Genomic DNA, 18,367 nt, shown 5'->3' on the forward strand with positions numbered 1-18,367 from the left:
TTTTTATATAGGTTTCGTAAAATGAACAAACGCCTGGTTCCCAGAAGACCCCTGAGTGCCTCTTTGGGTCAACTTAATGAGGTGGGCCTGCCTTCAACATCTATGCTTCCGGATGAAGGTGCAGTGGATCTGCCTAGCAGAAAAACCCCTGCTTTGCCAAATGGAATTGTATCAGCAGGGAATACAGTAACACAGCTGATTCCACGAGGGACAGACCCCAGCTACGATTCTAGTCTGAAACCAGGAAAGATAGATCACCTGAGCAGTAGTGCCCCTGGATCCCCTCCTGACCTGTACGTTGTTTTTCCTAACTTTTATTTAAAGTTTCTTTATAGACATAAAGTAGAATGAAGAAATAATAATTAATGCTTTGTTTGGGGGACTTATTTTGTTGTTTTTTATTTCTATTTCCTGTGCCAGTGATTTTTGAGAAACAATTAGCATAGGTGACATAAGATCAAAGGTTGTAGAAGAAATGGCTATTGGAAGAAACCAGTTTCCCAAATTGTGGCAATTTTTTTTACATTTAACAATTTGTGTACATTAGAAGTATTTTCAAGACCTTAAACTTGACTTGCAGAATCTTGCTCCCATAGGCTAGAATCTGTCCCTAAGAGTATTTCTGCCTTGCCTGTTAATCCACATCCTGTACCTCCAAGAGGGCCAACAGACCTGCCCCCTATGCCTGTCACCAAATCACTTCAGATGGTACCGCGAGGTTCTCAGTTATATCCAGCACAACAGGCAGATGTTTATTACCAGGATCCTCGAGGAGCTGCTCCACCATTTGAACCAGCACCTTATCAGCAGGGTAATGATCTTTCATTTATGCCACTCACTTTTCTTAGAAGTTATGAGAATGATTTCAAGAGTGATCATATTTTCAGTAATCTCAAAATAAATATTCTTTTTTTAATACTTGGAAAAAAATGAGGTTATATGATCAACTAAATAGTATGAAATAAATGAAGTAGCAAAGCTATGAAAAGTAATTTGCCCTAACTACTAAAAGCAGTTGTATATTAAGTATGTTTACATATTTATAGAAGTAAGTCATCCAAGTAGACAATGGAAATTTGCTGAGGCTGTGTATATTTTCCTGACCAAAATCTTCTTCAAGTACAAAAAAAGAATTTAATATTACAGTGGATATAAATTAAACACACAGTACATTTTTTTGCTTTCAGTTATCACCTAATATTTTCTAGGCCCTGTAATATATATGAAAAAATGCAAATAGATACTTTTAGAGAGTTTATAGTATAGAATCAGTATTAGTAAAGAATAGAAAACTATATGTGTGAGAATATATATATCTATATATGTGTTTAAAATGAAGTGTTCAGTTGTGGTAGTTAATATTAGTGTGGTAGAAATTAACTGTAAGACTTAAGGAAGATCGAAGATCATTGAGAACTTGAGGAATCAAAACACTTTGTGGAAGGATGCCCTAAGTAGAGGTATTGGGAATAGAAAGGAAAATTTACAAATGGATTGTAAAAATGAGAGTCTAGAGTCAAGGGAGGAGTAAGGAGACTTGTTAATCCAGGCATGACTGTTGAGGTCTGGGTTAGTGTGATGGGAAAAAAGAAAGTATTTGAGAAAATAGACATATGTGGAAAAATTAGCCAGTTTTAATGATAATATATCAGGTATGGAGAATGAAGGAGGACTTGATTGAGGTTTCATATAACGTAATTCATGTGAAAAAATAAACAACGATTTAAACTAAAATGTTGACTCTCTCTGTCAGAAACAGTATAGTGCTTATTTTTTTTTAAACTGGGATAGATTCAAGGTGTTCTCCATTTCCTTTCCCCAAGGCTATATTAATTTTGAATCAGCAATGTCTTTCTGATTTCAAAAAAAGTAGTTTTAAGTTGGCATGGTGTCATTAATACATATAAGAATATGATAAAAGTTGATCTGTGACTTCCTTTTGACCATTCATTGCAGGAAAAACCCAACTGCTTTTGTTGCATTAACCTTAAATATGCTCAATCAGTAAGGGTTCAATTGCAGATGGCAGAAATCATTCTGGTTATATTAGCAGAAAGAGGTTTAATGCAGAGTCCTACAAAATCAGTAGAAGCATTGGAAAAGCAGACTTAAGCTAGGCCTCCAAGAATGAGTCCCAGAGCTAGCTGCTGAAAGAACCTGTTACAGTGAAGCTGTAGAAATAGGAAACTTCTGCCCTAATTGCCAACTTGAGGAGCTCATCAGTTGAGGCAAACGTCTTGAAATTGGGAAGCTACTGCCACGACTGTTGTCTCAAGAACTCTAGGGGACTTCCCTGGCGGACCAGTGGTTAAGACTCTGCACTTCCACTGCAGAGGGCACGGGTTCAGTCCCTGGTGGGGAACTAAGATCCCACATACTGCATGGCACAGCCAAAAAACAAAGAACTCTAGAGCTATGCAGTTAGCTACTAGATCTGTACCAGCAGAATGGATCTCTTTCCAGTTAACTCAATTTCATATTCAAAACTTATGCAAATGAGTGATTTGTAGAACATAAGCTTCAGGGAAATATAGTTTTTTTTCTTTTTAGTGTTTGCAGTATGTTAAGGCACACCAGAAAGATGGTCAGACAATTGAGAGAGCCAATTTACTGTTGTAGACTATAAGTAGATTGGTGTTTTCAGTAACATTTAAGGATAATTTTTGCTTGTTATTTTTTTCAAAGCTAGCCTGACTATATAAGCAGAGGGAAAAACATCTAAAGAAAGGAGTGGATTTTTAATTCTTTACTGTTGAAATATTTTAAAAGGAAAAGTCTTAAATAGAAAAATAGATTGGCTCATTGTTGCTTTTGGTTCCTCTTTTGTATTATTGTACAGGTATGTACTATCCTCCACCACCACAATGTGTGTCCCGCTTTGTCCGACCGCCACCATCTGCTCCTGAACCTGGTCCTCCCTACTTGGATCATTATCCACCGTACCTCCAAGATCGTGTAGTAAACTCTCAGTATGGCACACAACCACAACAGTACCCACCTATGTACCCACCACACTATGATGGCCGTCGAGTATACCCTGCTCAGTCTTATACAAGAGAGGAGATTTTCCGAGAAAGTCCTATACCCATTGAGATTCCACCTGCAGCAGTACCATCCTATGTACCAGAATCCAGAGAAAGATACCAACAGATGGAGGGTTACTATCCAGTGGCTCCCCACCCAACTCAGATCAGACCTTCGTACAACAGAGTATGCTGGGTTTTGGGGGTTTTTGCTTATTATATAGATTTACTTGATTATTGCTTGCAGTGATTTTTTTTTAACCTTTTGCCATGGTAATAACTCTTTGATCAATCAGTTCTTTTTTAGAAGAAAGCATCTTCTCTTTTTTCACCTTTTCATAATCTTCATAGGTTTTTTTTTTTTAACTTTTTAAGGGGAAAAAAATTGATACCCCACTCCCACTAACCCATCTTAGTTTCTGAACATTAGATGGTTTTATTAACATTTCTAGATTTATTTCGAAATTATGGTCTCTGACCAAGAAAAAGAAACTTAAATTTAGCTCTTTGGCCTGAGAGTTTTGGGGGGCTTTGTTTGTTTTGCTTTGCTTTGTTTTATTAAGTCTTGCTATTTCGGATGTTAAGATGAATATACAAGCTGCTTATTTAAAATATGTGCTAAGTGAATCAATATGTCCTGAAATTCTTTTTCAATTTTTACTCATCTTTGCATTTTCAGGAGCCTCCTTACAGCCGGCTTCCTCCCCCTCCCCAGCCCCATCCTAGTCTAGATGAACTACATCGAAGACGAAAGGAAATAATGGCACAACTAGAGGAAAGGAAGGTTATCTCTCCACCTCCTTTTGCACCTTCACCAACATTGCCTTCTGCCTTCCAACAAGAGGAAGTAAGCACATATTTTTTAGTCTCTTTATCAGTTTTTCCTTAATCAGTGATTTATTGTGTCCTATTTAAGTCATCTTCGCCTATTCCCAAGGTCACGAGGATATTTTCCTCTAAAAGGTTTATTATTTCACATTTAGATCTACAGTCCATCTAGAATTCATTTTTGTATATAGTGTCTTAGGAGTTAAGATCCATTTTTTCCCCAAAGGATATCTCATTGATCAAGCATCATTTAATGAAAAGACCATCCTTTCCCCAGTACCCTGCAGTCACCTTTATCATAATTTGGTCACCTTTGTCATAGTCAGGTGACTGTATGTTTCTGAACTCTATTCTGTTTCATTGATCTATTTCTCTATCCTTGTACCCACACCACATTGTCTTAATGTAGTAGTATTGTACATCTTAATGTGGTGGTATATGTTTTCCAGTTTTGGTCTTCAGGATTATCTTTGATGTTCCTGGTCCTTGGAAATTTCAGACACATTTTAGAATCAGCATGTGGATGTACACAGAAATATCTGCTGCAGTTTTTATTAGGATTACATTGAATCTCTGGATCTGGGCAGCCCAGTACGGTAGCCACTAGCCACATGTGGATAATGATGCTTAAAATGTGGCTAGTTCGAATTCATGTGTGCTGTAAGCATAAAACATACATTGGATCTGAATGTTTAGTCCCCCCCAAAAATATCAATATATTTATATTAATTACATGTTAAAATGATACTACTTTGGGTGTATTCAATTAAATAAAATGTATTGTTAAAATTAATTTTACCTGTTTCTTTTTATTTTTTAATATGGCTACTGAAATGTTTTAGATTACATATGTGGGTCAATTATATTTTCATTAGACAGTGTTGCTTTAGATGCATTTGAGGAGAAGTGACATCTTTCCAATATTGAGTCTCTAGGAACATGGTATACCCTCCACTTCTTCGATCTTCTTAAATTTTTGTCAGTAATGTCATATCTCACATAGTTTTCAGTGTCTTGCACATCTTTCATTAAACTTATTCCTAGAAAACTGTTTTTGATGCTATTTTAAATAGAATCCTTTTTGAAATTTCATTTTCTCTTTGTTATTATTAAAGAGAAATTAAGTAGATTTTTGTGTATTTTGACACCTGTGTTCAGCAGCCTTGGTAAATTTCCCTATTATTTCTAGTATTTGTTAGTGGATTCTTTTGGCTTTTCTGTGCACACAATCATGTCCTCTGAATAATGACCATTTTACTTTCTCCTTTTCAATTCTTAAGTCTTTTCTTTTTTTTATCTTGGTTGTGTGAGCTAGATCCTCCAGTATAAAATAAAAGTGATGATAGGTTTTCTTATTTCCAGTCTTTGAGCAAATGGAGCTTCTAATAATTTACCATTATGATGTTTGCTGTCAGCCTTTTTGTAGGTAATCTTTATCAGATTAATGAAATTTCCCTATATTCCTAGTTTTTATAATTGAGACTGTCAAAGGTTTATTTAACTCAGTAGTGAGGAAAACAGCAAGATAAAGTTGATTCAAAGAGTAGGAGAGGGCTTCCCTGGTGGCACAGTGGTTGAGCATCCGCCTGCCGATGCAGGGGACATGGGTTCGTGCCCCGGTCTGGGAAGATCCCACATGCCACGGAGCGGCTGGGCCTGTGAGCCATGGCCGCTGAGCCTGTGCATCCGGAGCCTGTGGTCCGCAACGGGAGAGGCCCGTGTACCGCAAAAAAAAAAAAAAAAAAAAAAAAAAAAAAAAAAGAACAAAGAGTAGGAGAGACAGGCTAATATAGGTAGTGAAAAGCAGGGAAAAAAACACTGAAATAGAGTTGCTAGAATAAACTGGTTAATATACTAGAGGGTAATAAACCATAATTTGAGGGTTATTAGTATTTCCACAAAGTAGTACTAACAGTTATCATGAATGAGTGTTGTCTTATTATCTTTTTAATGTCTTCAGGGTCTATAGTGACCCTGTAGACATTTTTCCACTTCTGATAATTTTTTCCTTGGTCAGTCTTGCTAGGGATTTATCATCAGTTTTATCTTTTCAGAAAGCCAGCTTTGTTGATCTTATTTATTTAATTATTTTGGTTTGTTGATTTTACATAACTGCCTCAGCTCAATGTGTGTGTATGTGTGTGTGTTTGTATATATATATATATATATATATATATATATATATATATATATATATATACTTTTTTATGTCAAGTAGGTTTTTTTCAGTAGGGTTGCAGTTGATAGTATGTAAGGAAAATGTCTTACATCCTTTATGTGTAGAATTATGATTCTAAACAATATTTCTAGCTGACAAATTATGAATAATCAATGAAAATTGAAATATATCACATTGCATATAATGAACAGTAAACTTTGGGGTCTACAAAAGTAATCTACTAAATAAAGATTGTTCATAGTATCTGGCTTTCCTGTCTAAACACTTTGGATGAATTTTCCACAATAATGTAGGTTAATTAGTAAAGCTGTAATATCTATTAATATAATTTTACTTGTAAGGTATTGACATTACATGATATTTTTTCAAAAACTGACTATTGGAGACATCCCAGAGCCTTGTTATGCCATACCGTGTTTTGAGAAATATGGAAAGCAGTATGACATGGTGAAAAGTGAGCTAATTTTCGAATGAAATATACTTATCTGTGAGGTTCAGCTTTGTGGCTCAGTGTGTGATCTTTTGTAAGTTACTTAGCCTTCATTAACCCTGAGGCTCAGGTTTCTCTATTTGTAAATAAAGCATAATAAAACCTACCTCACAGTGGTGTGGTGAAGATTAAATGAGACATAAGGCATCTGGCACAAAGCAGGCATTCAGTAAATAATAACTGTGTATTTATTACTTTTTTACTTGTAATAAAAATTATAATAATGCCTGGCTGTTACAGAACTTTATCTATTGACAGAATTATTTTTGTTACTGACATACAAAGCTATATGATTAAACTTCAGTTCTGATTATAAACAATCTACATATAATTATACTAAGTTCATACATTATAAAAATGTATAATATAGAAAGAAATTTCTCCAAAATCTCATTTTCTATATCACTGTCAGTTTATTATATATTTTAACTTTTTATATATATTTCAACTTTTCTGTGCATGAACTAACACATCATTATAATTTTTAATCAGATCATTTAGTAATAATACATTCAGATTTTACATTTTGCATTTTCTTGTTTTTGTTTTTACTTAACCAGTTATCCTGGATGTCTTTCTGTATCAGTATATAAATTTATCTCATTCTTATTTTTTAAAAATAAATTTATTTATTTATTTATATTTTACTTTTGGCTGTGTTGGGTCTTCATTGCTGCACAGGGGATTTCTCTAGTTGCAGTGAGCGGGGGCTACTCTTCATTGCGGTGTGCGGGCTTCTCATTGCAGTGGCTTCTCTTGTTGCAGAGCACGGGCTCTAGGCATGTGGGCTTCAGTAGTTGTAGCTCGCACGCTTAGTTGCTCTGTGGCATGTGGGATGTTCCAGGACCAGGGCTCAAACTCATGTCCCCTGCATTGGCAGTCTGATTCTTAACCACTGCACCACCAGGAAAGTCCTATCTCATTCTTTTTAATTGCTGTATAATACATTGATTGCAGGGGAAAAAGCACTCGTGTTAGTAGGTCATGTCTTTAAAAAGCTAGCTGTTCTATGCAAAATTTGTAAGCGGAGGAGAAATGTAAAAAGGAGCTGGAATTTTTAAAGTAGAAGTAGGGCGAAAAAAAAGGAAAGGTTATAAACAATGGAAACAGGAGTTGTGGTTGAAAATGAGTGGTACTGTGAACAGCATATCCCTCTGCCAGTGCAGATGACAAAAGTGATGACTCAGAAAATAGAAGGTTTTTTTTAGTATAGGGGGAAGCACAGAGCCATTTAAATGTACCAGTACCCCCTGGATTATTAGTATGTCAGTATACACATCTGTGATAAAGTGAGAGCAATTTATTAGTGTTCTAGCACTCCCTATACTGGTGTAACCTTGGTCCGATCACCCACGTTGTCTCTCATGGACTTGAAGAACATATGAGATAGCGTATACATAAAAGTACTTAGAAAACTGTAAAACATTACACAAATGTGAATGTAAGTAAAAACGCATTAGACCTAGAATACCTATTTAGTTATTACATAATTTCAGAGCTTATCCTGAGAAAAGAAAATTAGGAATCTTATCCTTTTCACTTCATTGACTCAACCCTAAGGACCAGAATTTATTCAAGATACGAATTATTGCTATTAAAGGGATTTAGGTTAAAAAATTATTACGTCATCACGTACTGTATAGAACATTTAAGATTACATTTTTTTTTTTTTCCGGTATGCGGGCCTCTCACTGTTGTGGCCTCTCCCGTGTGGAGCACAGGCTCCAGATGCGCAGGCTCAGCAGCCACGGCTCACGGGCCCAGCCGCTCCGTGGCATGTGGGACCTTCCCGTACCGGGGCACGAACCCGCATCCCCTGCATCGGCAGGCGGACTCTCAACCACTGCGCCACCAGGGAAGCCCTAAGATTACATTTTAAAGAATTTCTAATGCTCTCGTTTACCTGGAATGTTATTGAAAGAAACATTAAGGAGTGTCTAGCAAGACTAGGGCCTAGTACATACTTGTTTAAGTGTTAACTGAATCTGATGAGAAAGAGGATAGGCAAATCTCTTCAAAAATTCTAATTTGGGCTTCCCTGGTGGTGCAGTGGTTGAGAATCTGCCTGCCAATGCAGGAGACATGGGTTTGAGCCCTGGTCTGGGAAGATCCCACATGCTGCAGAGCAACTAGGTCTGTGAGCCACAATTACTGAGCCTGCACATCTGGAGGCTGTGCTCCGCAACAAGAGAGGCCGCGATAGTGAGAGGCCTGCACACGCGATGAAGAGTGGCCCCCACTTGCCGCAACTAGAGAAAGCCCTCGCACAGAAACGAAGACCCAACACAGCAATAAATAAATAAATAAATAAATAAAATTATTTTTAAAAATCCTAATTTGATTCTTTGAAAGATATTGAGATACTTCTTTTTGACCCTCTGTTAACAAAGTGTAAAGCCTGACTATCATTTTTCATTTGTTTTATATTTTTAATCGTCTACAAAAATCTTCTATTGACACAAATCAAATAACCGTTACTATGTTGCTTCAGCATGATGTTCTAAAGAAATTCCTGCTTTCTCTGTGCTGTTACTCATAGACCCATTTCCTATTTTGTTTCTTTTTTCCTTTTTCCATCTGTAGTTTTTGGATGAAGACTTGAAGGTAGCTGGGAAATACAAAGGAAATGATTATAGCCAGTACTCCCCCTGGTCATGTGACACCATCGGCTCCTACATTGGAACCAAAGATGCAAAACCCAAAGATGTTGTGGCAGCAGGGAGTGTGGAAATGATGGTATGTGTAATAACTAAGCCATAATTAATACAAATCAAGATAAACCAAATAAATTATCCTCAGTTATAGTGTAGACACAAGTAACTGAGCTTTGCTTAAGTTTCAAACCATATTCTGTACTATGTGATTGAATTATATTTAAACTATATTATTTTAAATTTCCGGTATATGTAAAAATATTCTCAAACTTGTCTAGACAAAGAAGAGCATTTCTTTTGCTTCTGTGAAGCTAGCAATTAACCCAACAGCTGTTTAGAATTGAAAGTAAATTATTTTGCATAATTAAGATCTTGAATTTCTTGTCCAAATAAATTATAACTCTTTTACAACTCTTTAAGTTTAAACAGTAAAGTTGAATCTAGTGAACAATACTAGTGTTTGAGTCAGAATTATAGTTACTTAGCTTCAGATGAGCTGTGGTATACTGAAATGTGTTATTACACTTATGCCATTTTATTTTTTAACAAAAAATAATGTAACACCAGTGTATCTAATACTCAAGCTTAAAATATATCGCTATTTTATCTTAATTGCCTCTTTATTCTTTAAAGAAATAAAACTTTACATAAGTAATTAAATCTTCCTCTCTTTACCTCCCTAATCTCATTTTCTCCCTCCCTCTTTCCCTGGAGATAGCCCCTATCCTGAATTGAGAGTTTATCATTTCATGGATAATTTTATACTACTTCTAAACAATTTTGTTTTGAATGTTTATAGACCTTATACATATTATAAACTTCAACTTGCATTTTCATTCAGCATTGTTTTTGAGATGTATCCAAATTTATACCTATAGTTCAAATTCATTCATTTTCACTGCTTTTATCAGATACTGTTGTATGATAACTGATATCATACAATAAATAAATATAATTGTTTATTGATTTTCATGTTGATGAACATTTAGGTTGTTTTTAATTTTTTTTTATTATTGTGTACAGTGCTACAGTAAACATTCTTGCATATGTTTCCTTGTGCACACTACATGAAAGTTATGCTTAGGAGTAGTATTGGTGGGTTAAAGGTATACCTTGACTATTTTGACTATTATTCTTTTTTTTTTTGACTATTATTCATTTGCCCTTGTTAATTCTAACAAAAGTTCCCTAGGTTGTTATATAGATTTTCAAAGACAAAGATTTGCCCAGCTGGTTGAGAGAAGACCAATTCTTGGTAATAGAAAAGGAAGACTTAGATGAGTGAAGTGATATCTATAGCATAAATATGATTAGATGCCAGACAATTAAAAAAAGAAAAAGAGAAAAAAAGGAATATACAGGAGAAAAAAGCAAAAATGAACCTTTTGTTTTTCTGTGGTAGGATTAAGGAAACATTGTTTTTAGGCCATAAAAAACAGTCTTTCTAAGAATAGGAATGAGATGAGGAGGTAGAGGTAGATAGGAACCCTTGCTTTGTACCTGACTTTCAGAAAGAGTTATTATAATAAAGTAACATAAACATTAGCAAAATAAAACTCATTTACTTAAATTAACAAAGAATAAAAGTGTTTTCCAGCCTAACCTAGATGTAATCAAACATTTCCCAAATGGATAAAAGTCTGCCCCAGTGTTTCTCAAACATGAATGTGCATGTAAATTACCTGGGAAATCTGTTAAAATTCAAGTTCTAATTCAGTAAGGCTGAGATGAGACCTGAAATTCTGCATTTCTAATGAGTTCTCTAGTGATGCTGATGCTGCTGGTCTGTGGACTATTCTTTGAGTAGCAAGGGTCTAGCAATTAGATTTCCATTTATCTTTCTGACTGGAATGCCTTTTAAAAGCCTATGTTGGCACTTATATTTTTAAACAGTATTTTTCTAACTATTGATTGTTGAAAATTAATTTATTCGTCACGATGGGCCTTTTTTTAAGGAAATGAATTAGAATAACAATATAAATACAAGAGTACATTACATATAGTAAGGAAAAATGTCATGAAAATGTATACATATATACATTCGAATACATATATATTTGAATGTATACATGTACTGGGTCATGATGTAAAAAATATTATAGGAAGTGGTCAGAGGTTTGAAAAGTAATGTTTTATATGACAACTAAAGGCAACTAATGATTTTAGTCTTATCAGTAAGAACATTGTACTCTATTTTAACCTTATTACAGAGCTAGAGGAAATTATGTTAGAGGTCTAAGTGTGGGGTGGATTTCTCATTTTACTTTTTACCTTCTCATTTTACTTTTTACCAGAATGTGGAGAGTAAAGGAATGAGAGACCAGCGATTGGACCTTCAGAGAAGAGCAACAGAAACCAGTGATGATGACCTCATCCCATTTGGAGACCGACCAACAGTATCTCGGTTTGGTGCCATTTCTCGAACTTCAAAAACAATATATCAGGGTGCTGGCCCAATGCAGGCTATGGCACCTCAGGGAGCTCCCACAAAATCTATTAACATTTCAGGTAAGAATCTCAGAGGTAAGCTGATTTGGAGTGTTCATAGTCACAACTCCCAGCACCACCTACTCCCCATTTACCGTCAGTGCTTTTCATAATCTTGCAGGGCAGTAGTCTTCAAACTTTTCTGTGGAATTATCCCTGTAGAAAGGTAATTATAACCCAGGGAATTGTGGGGGTACAAACTAAAAGTAAATATCTGTATGTGAAGGTAACCTATGTGTTATTTTTAATAGTTTCATTGCTTTTGTTAAAATAATACATCTCATTTTTTTTTTTAATCAAACAAGACAAAATGACAAAGATTGATATTTTAGTGGGGGAAAAACAAACATCAATACCCCTCCATCTTTCAAGATAACTGTGTACATAATATGCCTATGCCTTTTAGATTATGGCTACCTAAAAAAAAGAATCAAATCTATGAATTGCATCATTCCACTGTAAATTACTCTCTTACAGATTATGGTCCATATGGAACCCACAGTGGCTGGGGAGGTTCTCCATATTCACCTCATCAAAACATACCTTCTCAGGGACACTTCAGTGAGAGGTATAAGTTATTCTTTTTACTTTTACAAGCCTTGAAAATTACTCAACTTACTTTGTTTTTCTGGTCATAACATTTTTTAAAAATAAAATTTTAAATTTATTCCATACTTTCCTTCCCACAAAAGGGAGAGAATATCTATGTCAGAAGTGGCCAGTCATGGAAAACCCCTTCCATCTGCTGAAAGGGAACAGCTACGACTAGAATTGCAGCAATTAAACCAACAGATTAGCCAACAGACCCAGCTACGTGGACTAGAGGTACCAGCCTAGAGATATTTTTTCATTCCAGTTTTTGAAGAGTTCTCAAAAAGATTTTAAAAGAAGGAACTTTTGAGGTAAAATGAACATAAAAGTTTAAGGTTTGTTTCTTAAAAGTTAGTATAGTTGTCCATTTTTCAAAGAATTTAAGTACTTCGAAGTTCTGAGACAATAGGAAATTTAGAATTTCTGTTACCTGAGAATAGAAAACATTTTATATGTTTTATATATTATACATTATATATTATATATGTATACATATAAGCTCCTTTTATATTTTTATACTGTATAATATTTTAGATAATCTAAAATTTGTAGATTATCTAAAATATTATATAAAATAAAAAATATAAAAGGAGCTTATATTCCTTGATGGTACATTTAAGTTGAAGGTATATAGTGTATAGTTTTTTAATCAACAGATGCTTTTAGCTTAAGATTTGTTTTTAATTTCTTATATTTTCTTTAATTTTAAAAAATTTCTCTCACTTCTTTTACTCGTCAGCATCTTTAGTAGAAGCTTAGAACTTTGACCTAAAAAATATAGCCTCTGTATAATAATAACACCTTTCATTAATATAGTTCTTTCAGTTTATAAATTACTATCACATATCTTATTTGACTCATACATGTCCCTGACAATTAGATTAGGCAGGTGGTATTGTCGTCCCCCTTTTTGGCTGAAGGATATTAGTTTCACAGAGGTTGAAACATGAACCCAGCTCTTCATACTCCAAATTCAGTGTGCTTTCCACCATGCTACCTGATACTTATGAGAAACAAAATGTCAGAAGGCAAAGAATTCTTAAAGTCCTTTAAGTGCCACATCAGAAGACTAGGTTTTGTTTATATTATCCTTTGCATTGGAACATAGACTTTGAATATGGAAAGCTAAAGACATTCTAGTGATAAATGCATTGCTCCCTTCTGGAGAAAAAGATGCTCTTAGAACGTTTCTTTCTAGATCTAGATCTTTCTACCAATATCTGTAATAATAAGTAAGGTATTGCTTTGGAAATAAATTTCTAACTGATTCGACTTTCTTAGACTTTCTTCTTAGCAAGACCAGTAGGAGGGATTTTTGTGTGTGTGTGTTTGTTTTTGAACATGTGTCTGGCTTGTGCTCTTATTGTAAACAAGGTTTAGAAATAAAAACCTGTATAATATTCATGTTTGTCTCCTTTTTCCCATTGCTTTATTAACATTGGTCCAGAACTTCTTGCTGATTCCTATCGTAAGAAAAAAGAATGCTGTGTTTATTATGTTCACCTTTAGTTTATTAACTTGTTGAAGATTTGGACCTTTAACTCCATAAAGCATTATTCCTTACCTTGCTATTTCATGGCTTTTTGTCTTAGTTGAAATTTCTAGACTGATTTTCTGTTCCAAAAGAATTTCAGCACTATTTAACTTACTGTGGTTAAAAGTCCCTGCCATTACTGAGGTTTCATGAAAGAAATTATAGAATTTACATCAGAGAAAATTCAATTAAAAAACAAAAGGAAAAAAATAGAAAAGGAAAGAAGCACATTTATAGTTGACTTCTCTCTCCACTAAGAAAATTAAAAAAGCAACTTATACCAAAGATTAAATTACTATTCACTAAGTTTAAATGCCCCATCTTTTCCCTTTTGTATTCAAGTGGTACTCAGAGAAAGAAGCAGTGCTTTACGTTTGCATCATTTTTATTGCCAATCCATGAGTAGTAAGTTGCTTGGGCGGGTCTGGCTTCGGGCCTGGTCACTGTGCGCAGCGTGGCGTGTGTTGAGCTATGTGCTTGGCTTTTGCACTAGGCTGTCGGTAGCAGGCTGGCGCTGCAGAGGGAGGCGAGCGCCTTGGCAGGCCAATCACAGCCCCCACCGCCGCCGCCGCCGCCGCCGAAGTGGCCTGGAGCGCCCTCAAGTGAGCAGCTGAGCTTGGAACTGCACCAGGTGGAAAGGGAAATCGGGAAGAGAACCCGGGAACTGAGCATGGTAAGTGCTATGGTGGGAAAAAAGAGGAAAGCTGAAAGGAAAGCCTCTGTGTAGTTGTGTCGCTGAACTCGTGGCTCTGGAGTTCTAGAATCATCTAGAACTGTAGAATTATCACCCCAAGGCACTGCACTGAGTGATTAATACTGACAATGAGTGTCCTGAAGATAGTCTGCCTCCCTGTTTTATCATTCTTCTCCTCATTCTCTTTTGGTGTGAGTGTGTTCTTTGTCTTAGTTTTCTGTATTACAAAAAACTTTCCGGGAAAACAAGGCAGTTATCTGGAAGTTACTAAATTTCTGTTAAACATATTGATTAAGGAAGCAGAGGGGATGGTGTTTTTTGCAGTGCCCTCATGTTAAACAAAGATGTATTACCAAATAACATTTCTAGGTTTCACGGCCCTTATGTTATTGATGACCTATTTTTCAGTCATGAGTGAGATGTCATCTACATATTATTTCTTGTGGAATTGTATCCATAGATATGCTTAGGGTTTGTTTCATAGTGCATGAACACTCATTTCAGTAAATTTTAGTCTTAGGAGATTGAGCCATTCCCTCAGATTGCATGGTAATTGGTTTTTTTTGTTGTTGCATAGTTTTCATATTCTTTTTAAGCAAATAGATGGGTTATTTCATTTTTTTGTTTTCAATAAATGTATTATAGATACTTACTATATTTTGACTTGCTTTTTCTGAGTCATCAGTTTTTCTGTGAGATTTTTCCATGTTAACTTGAGGCATTGGTCCCCTTGCTATCCAGCTTGGATAGTGAGCAAGTGGGCCGTACTCCATTATGTTTTTGTGTGTGTCTCTCTCTCTCTCTCTCTCTCTCTCTCTTTTTGGCTGCATTGGGTTTTTGTTGCTGTGTGTGCGGGCTTTCTCTAGTTGCTTCACACAGGGGCTACTCTTCGTTGCTGCGCAGGCTTCTCATTGTGGTAGCTTCTCTTGTTGTGGACCATGGGCTCTAGGTGCACAGGCTTCGATAGTTGCAACACACTGGCTCAGTAGTTGTGGCACGTGGGCCCTAGAGCATGCGGGCTTCAGTAGTTGCGGTGCATGAGCTCAGTAGTTGCAGCGCATGGGCTCTCGGGCATGCGGGCTCAGTAGTTGTGGCGCACTAGCTTAGTGGCTCTGTGGCATGTGGGATCTTCCTAGACCAGGAATTGAACCCATGTTCCCTGCATTGGCGGGCAGATTCTTAACCACTGTGCCACCAGGGAAGTCCCTATGTGTCTCTTTTCATCTGCCTATTTCTTTGGTCATTTTACAGAACTAAATATGATTTCTGATCATCATTTTGTATTATCTATATCTGTTCTCTCTTCCATTAGCACCATTAAATAAAAGATAATTGAATTTATTTCATTTTCTTTCAAAGGAGAACCAGTGTTCTCTGGACATGAAAAGCAAATTGAATACAAGTAAGCAAGCAGAAAATGGACAACCAGAACCACAAAATAAGGTTCCAGCTGAGGACCTTACATTGACATTCAGGTAAAGAAAGGGACATTTTCATAGTCTTATACAGTCATGACAGAAGTACCCTCATATATATAATTTGATTTTTAAAATATTATTTTGTATACATTGAGAAAAGAATATTTTTGCATAAGTTTAGGAGTTAAAACTTATTTTAGATCAGACCCAAGGTTGAGTTATCTGTTAATACCTAAGAAATAAAATTTTCTGCTTCCATCTCCTTTTTCCCCTTGTATTTTAATTTATTTAAAACCAGTGTTAACATTTTGATGTATACCCTTCTGGTCTTTTTTTTTTTTTTCCTTCTGGTTTTTTGAAGTGTGTAGGCATTTAGCCTCTTCCACCCACCTACCCACCCCGCCCCTGCCCATCCTCCTGGTTTTTAATTTGGTCTATCCTATATCATCCATTATTCTTCTACAGGTACAGAAGGTTACATATCAGCTATTATGAACAACCCTGCAATAAACAATACTATAGTTAATTCTTTGTTTGCATATCTTGCATCTTAGAGTATTTTGCAACTTAGGGTATTTTGAGGCTTTTGATGTATAGTCCCGAGTTGCCCTCCTGATGGTATACAACAATTTCTAATGCCCTGTTGCTTTCAGGCTTAGGTTTTTGGCTGTTTAAATCCATGCGTTATCCTAGGTTCAAAGCAATTTCTTGTACTAGTAAACCTGCTCAAAGCAGGGGTCAGCACTTTATCTTAAAGGCCAGATAGTGAACATTTTAAATTATGAGTTTTATTTATTTATTTATTTATTTGCGGTACGCGGGCCTCTCACTGTTGTGGCCTCTCCCATTTTGCTATTTCTATCAAAACTCTCAGTTCTGCCATTGTAATGTGAAAGCAGCCATAGACAATATGCAAGCAAATGGGCAGGCTGTGTTCCAATAAAAATTTGTTTACAAAAACAGGCAGCTAAGGGCTTCCCTGGTGACGCAGTGGTTGAGAATCAGCCTGCCGATGCAGGGGACACGGGTTCGTTCCCTGGTCCGGGAAGATCCCACATGCCGCGGAGCGTTTAGGCCCGTGAGCCATGGCCGCTGAGCCTGCGCGTCCGGAGCCTGCTCCGCAACGGGAGAGGCCACGACAGTGAGAGGCCCGCGTACCGCAAAAAAAAACAAAAACAAAAAAAACAGGCAGCTAAAAAAAACAAAAACAAAAACATACCGGCAGCTAGCTAGCCTTAGTTTGCCAACCCCTATGCTTAAATAAAGCATGGATATAGAGCTGTAAATTAAAGTTTGAATGCCATTCACGTATGCCATTCCATACTGCTAAAAAGAAAGGCCCTGTTTATTTTATTCTACTAAATAATCATTTTTATCTCTCTCCTTTTTTAAAATCCAAACTTCCTTTTAAAAAAAAAAAAAAATTAACAGTGATGTGCCGAATGGATCAGCCTTGACACAAGAGAACATCAGCCTCCTATCAAACAAGACCAGCTCTCTGAACCTGTCAGAGGACCCTGAGGGAGGAGGGGACAGTAATGACTCCCAGAAATCAGGAGTTACATCCAGTTCTGCTCCCTAAAACGTGAGGAGTCCTACTTTTATCTTCTGTTCCTAACCAATTTGTGGGGCGTAGGGGTAGGAGAACAGATAACTTCTAAACCTTTTCTCTGAGAGTGGTCAGAGAAATCCAGGAAAAGCACCGGAGGCAATGTGCACAAACACCACTACTAAAAACAAACCCTGCACATAGTTCACAATAATGCATTTTTTAATTTAAAAAAAAAAGAAAAAAAGAAAATTAGCAGTATCTGCAAGCAATTCAGATTAAATTTGTTTTTGTTCTGTGAATGAACTTTATTTTAATAACTTTGGACGCCTTGGATACAGGGCTTTAAAAAAAAAGATATTATATATACACTCTGTTTGATTAATTGTATGATCTTAATGAAGTAGGTTTTCCTTGTATTTTGGTATTATTACATACCCAGTGTATAATTCCTTACCCCCAATCCTTTCCAACTCTCACAACCCCATAAATTACAACAGACAAAAAGCACTGGCCTTTCTGAGAATTCTGTGGTGCTTGAGAAATAGACAGTAATAGACTAGTTATTAGAAAATGTGCAGCACACCAGCCTTCCAAGAGCTGTTATTTAGAAGCCATAATCTGCTTTCTCTTTCTGGATCACTAGCTTCATGTGTAGGTAAGTTTTTCATATGGCATTAAAACGTATTGTAGTTATTGTTCAGGAGGGCTTTATTTCTTGTTTTTGTGTTTATTTCAGCTTTTCAGAGAGATAATTACCAATTAATTTTTGAAGCCCTCATTTCCGATATTATGGATGGACCCCTTTCATTCTCTTAATGTAATCAGAAACCTGAGTCAATTTTAGATTGCTTGAGTAGATTTAAATGGAGATTACTTTCAGGATAAACTGTAATTTATTAGCACTGAAAATACATACT

General features: G+C 36.0%; 1 protein-coding gene across 3 annotated transcripts in view; it reads left to right on the top strand.

The window, feature by feature from the left end:
* The window catches only part of RC3H1 (ring finger and CCCH-type domains 1), a 90,698-nt gene extending 72,949 nt beyond the window's left edge, over positions 1-17,749 (top strand). For 2 of the 3 annotated variants that reach the window (XM_059040739.2, XM_059040750.2), the window contains exons 10-20: positions 12-293; positions 597-811; positions 2,840-3,210; positions 3,703-3,870; positions 9,104-9,256; positions 11,469-11,682; positions 12,139-12,229; positions 12,354-12,486; positions 14,280-14,459; positions 15,840-15,955; positions 17,330-17,749. In XM_059040739.2, the coding sequence (XP_058896722.1) occupies positions 12-293; positions 597-811; positions 2,840-3,210; positions 3,703-3,870; positions 9,104-9,256; positions 11,469-11,682; positions 12,139-12,229; positions 12,354-12,486; positions 14,280-14,459; positions 15,840-15,955; positions 17,330-17,480 (2,074 nt within the window). In that variant the 3' untranslated portion in view covers positions 17,481-17,749. The remainder of the gene's footprint in view (positions 1-11; positions 294-596; positions 812-2,839; positions 3,211-3,702; positions 3,871-9,103; positions 9,257-11,468; positions 11,683-12,138; positions 12,230-12,353; positions 12,487-14,279; positions 14,460-15,839; positions 15,956-17,329) is intronic. The other variant, XM_067031258.1, reaches the window with a different exon arrangement.
* Positions 17,750-18,367: the final 618 nt, after the last annotated feature.

This window comes from Kogia breviceps, chromosome 1, assembly GCF_026419965.1.
Source record: "Kogia breviceps isolate mKogBre1 chromosome 1, mKogBre1 haplotype 1, whole genome shotgun sequence".
Lineage (NCBI taxonomy): Eukaryota > Metazoa > Chordata > Mammalia > Artiodactyla > Physeteridae > Kogia > Kogia breviceps.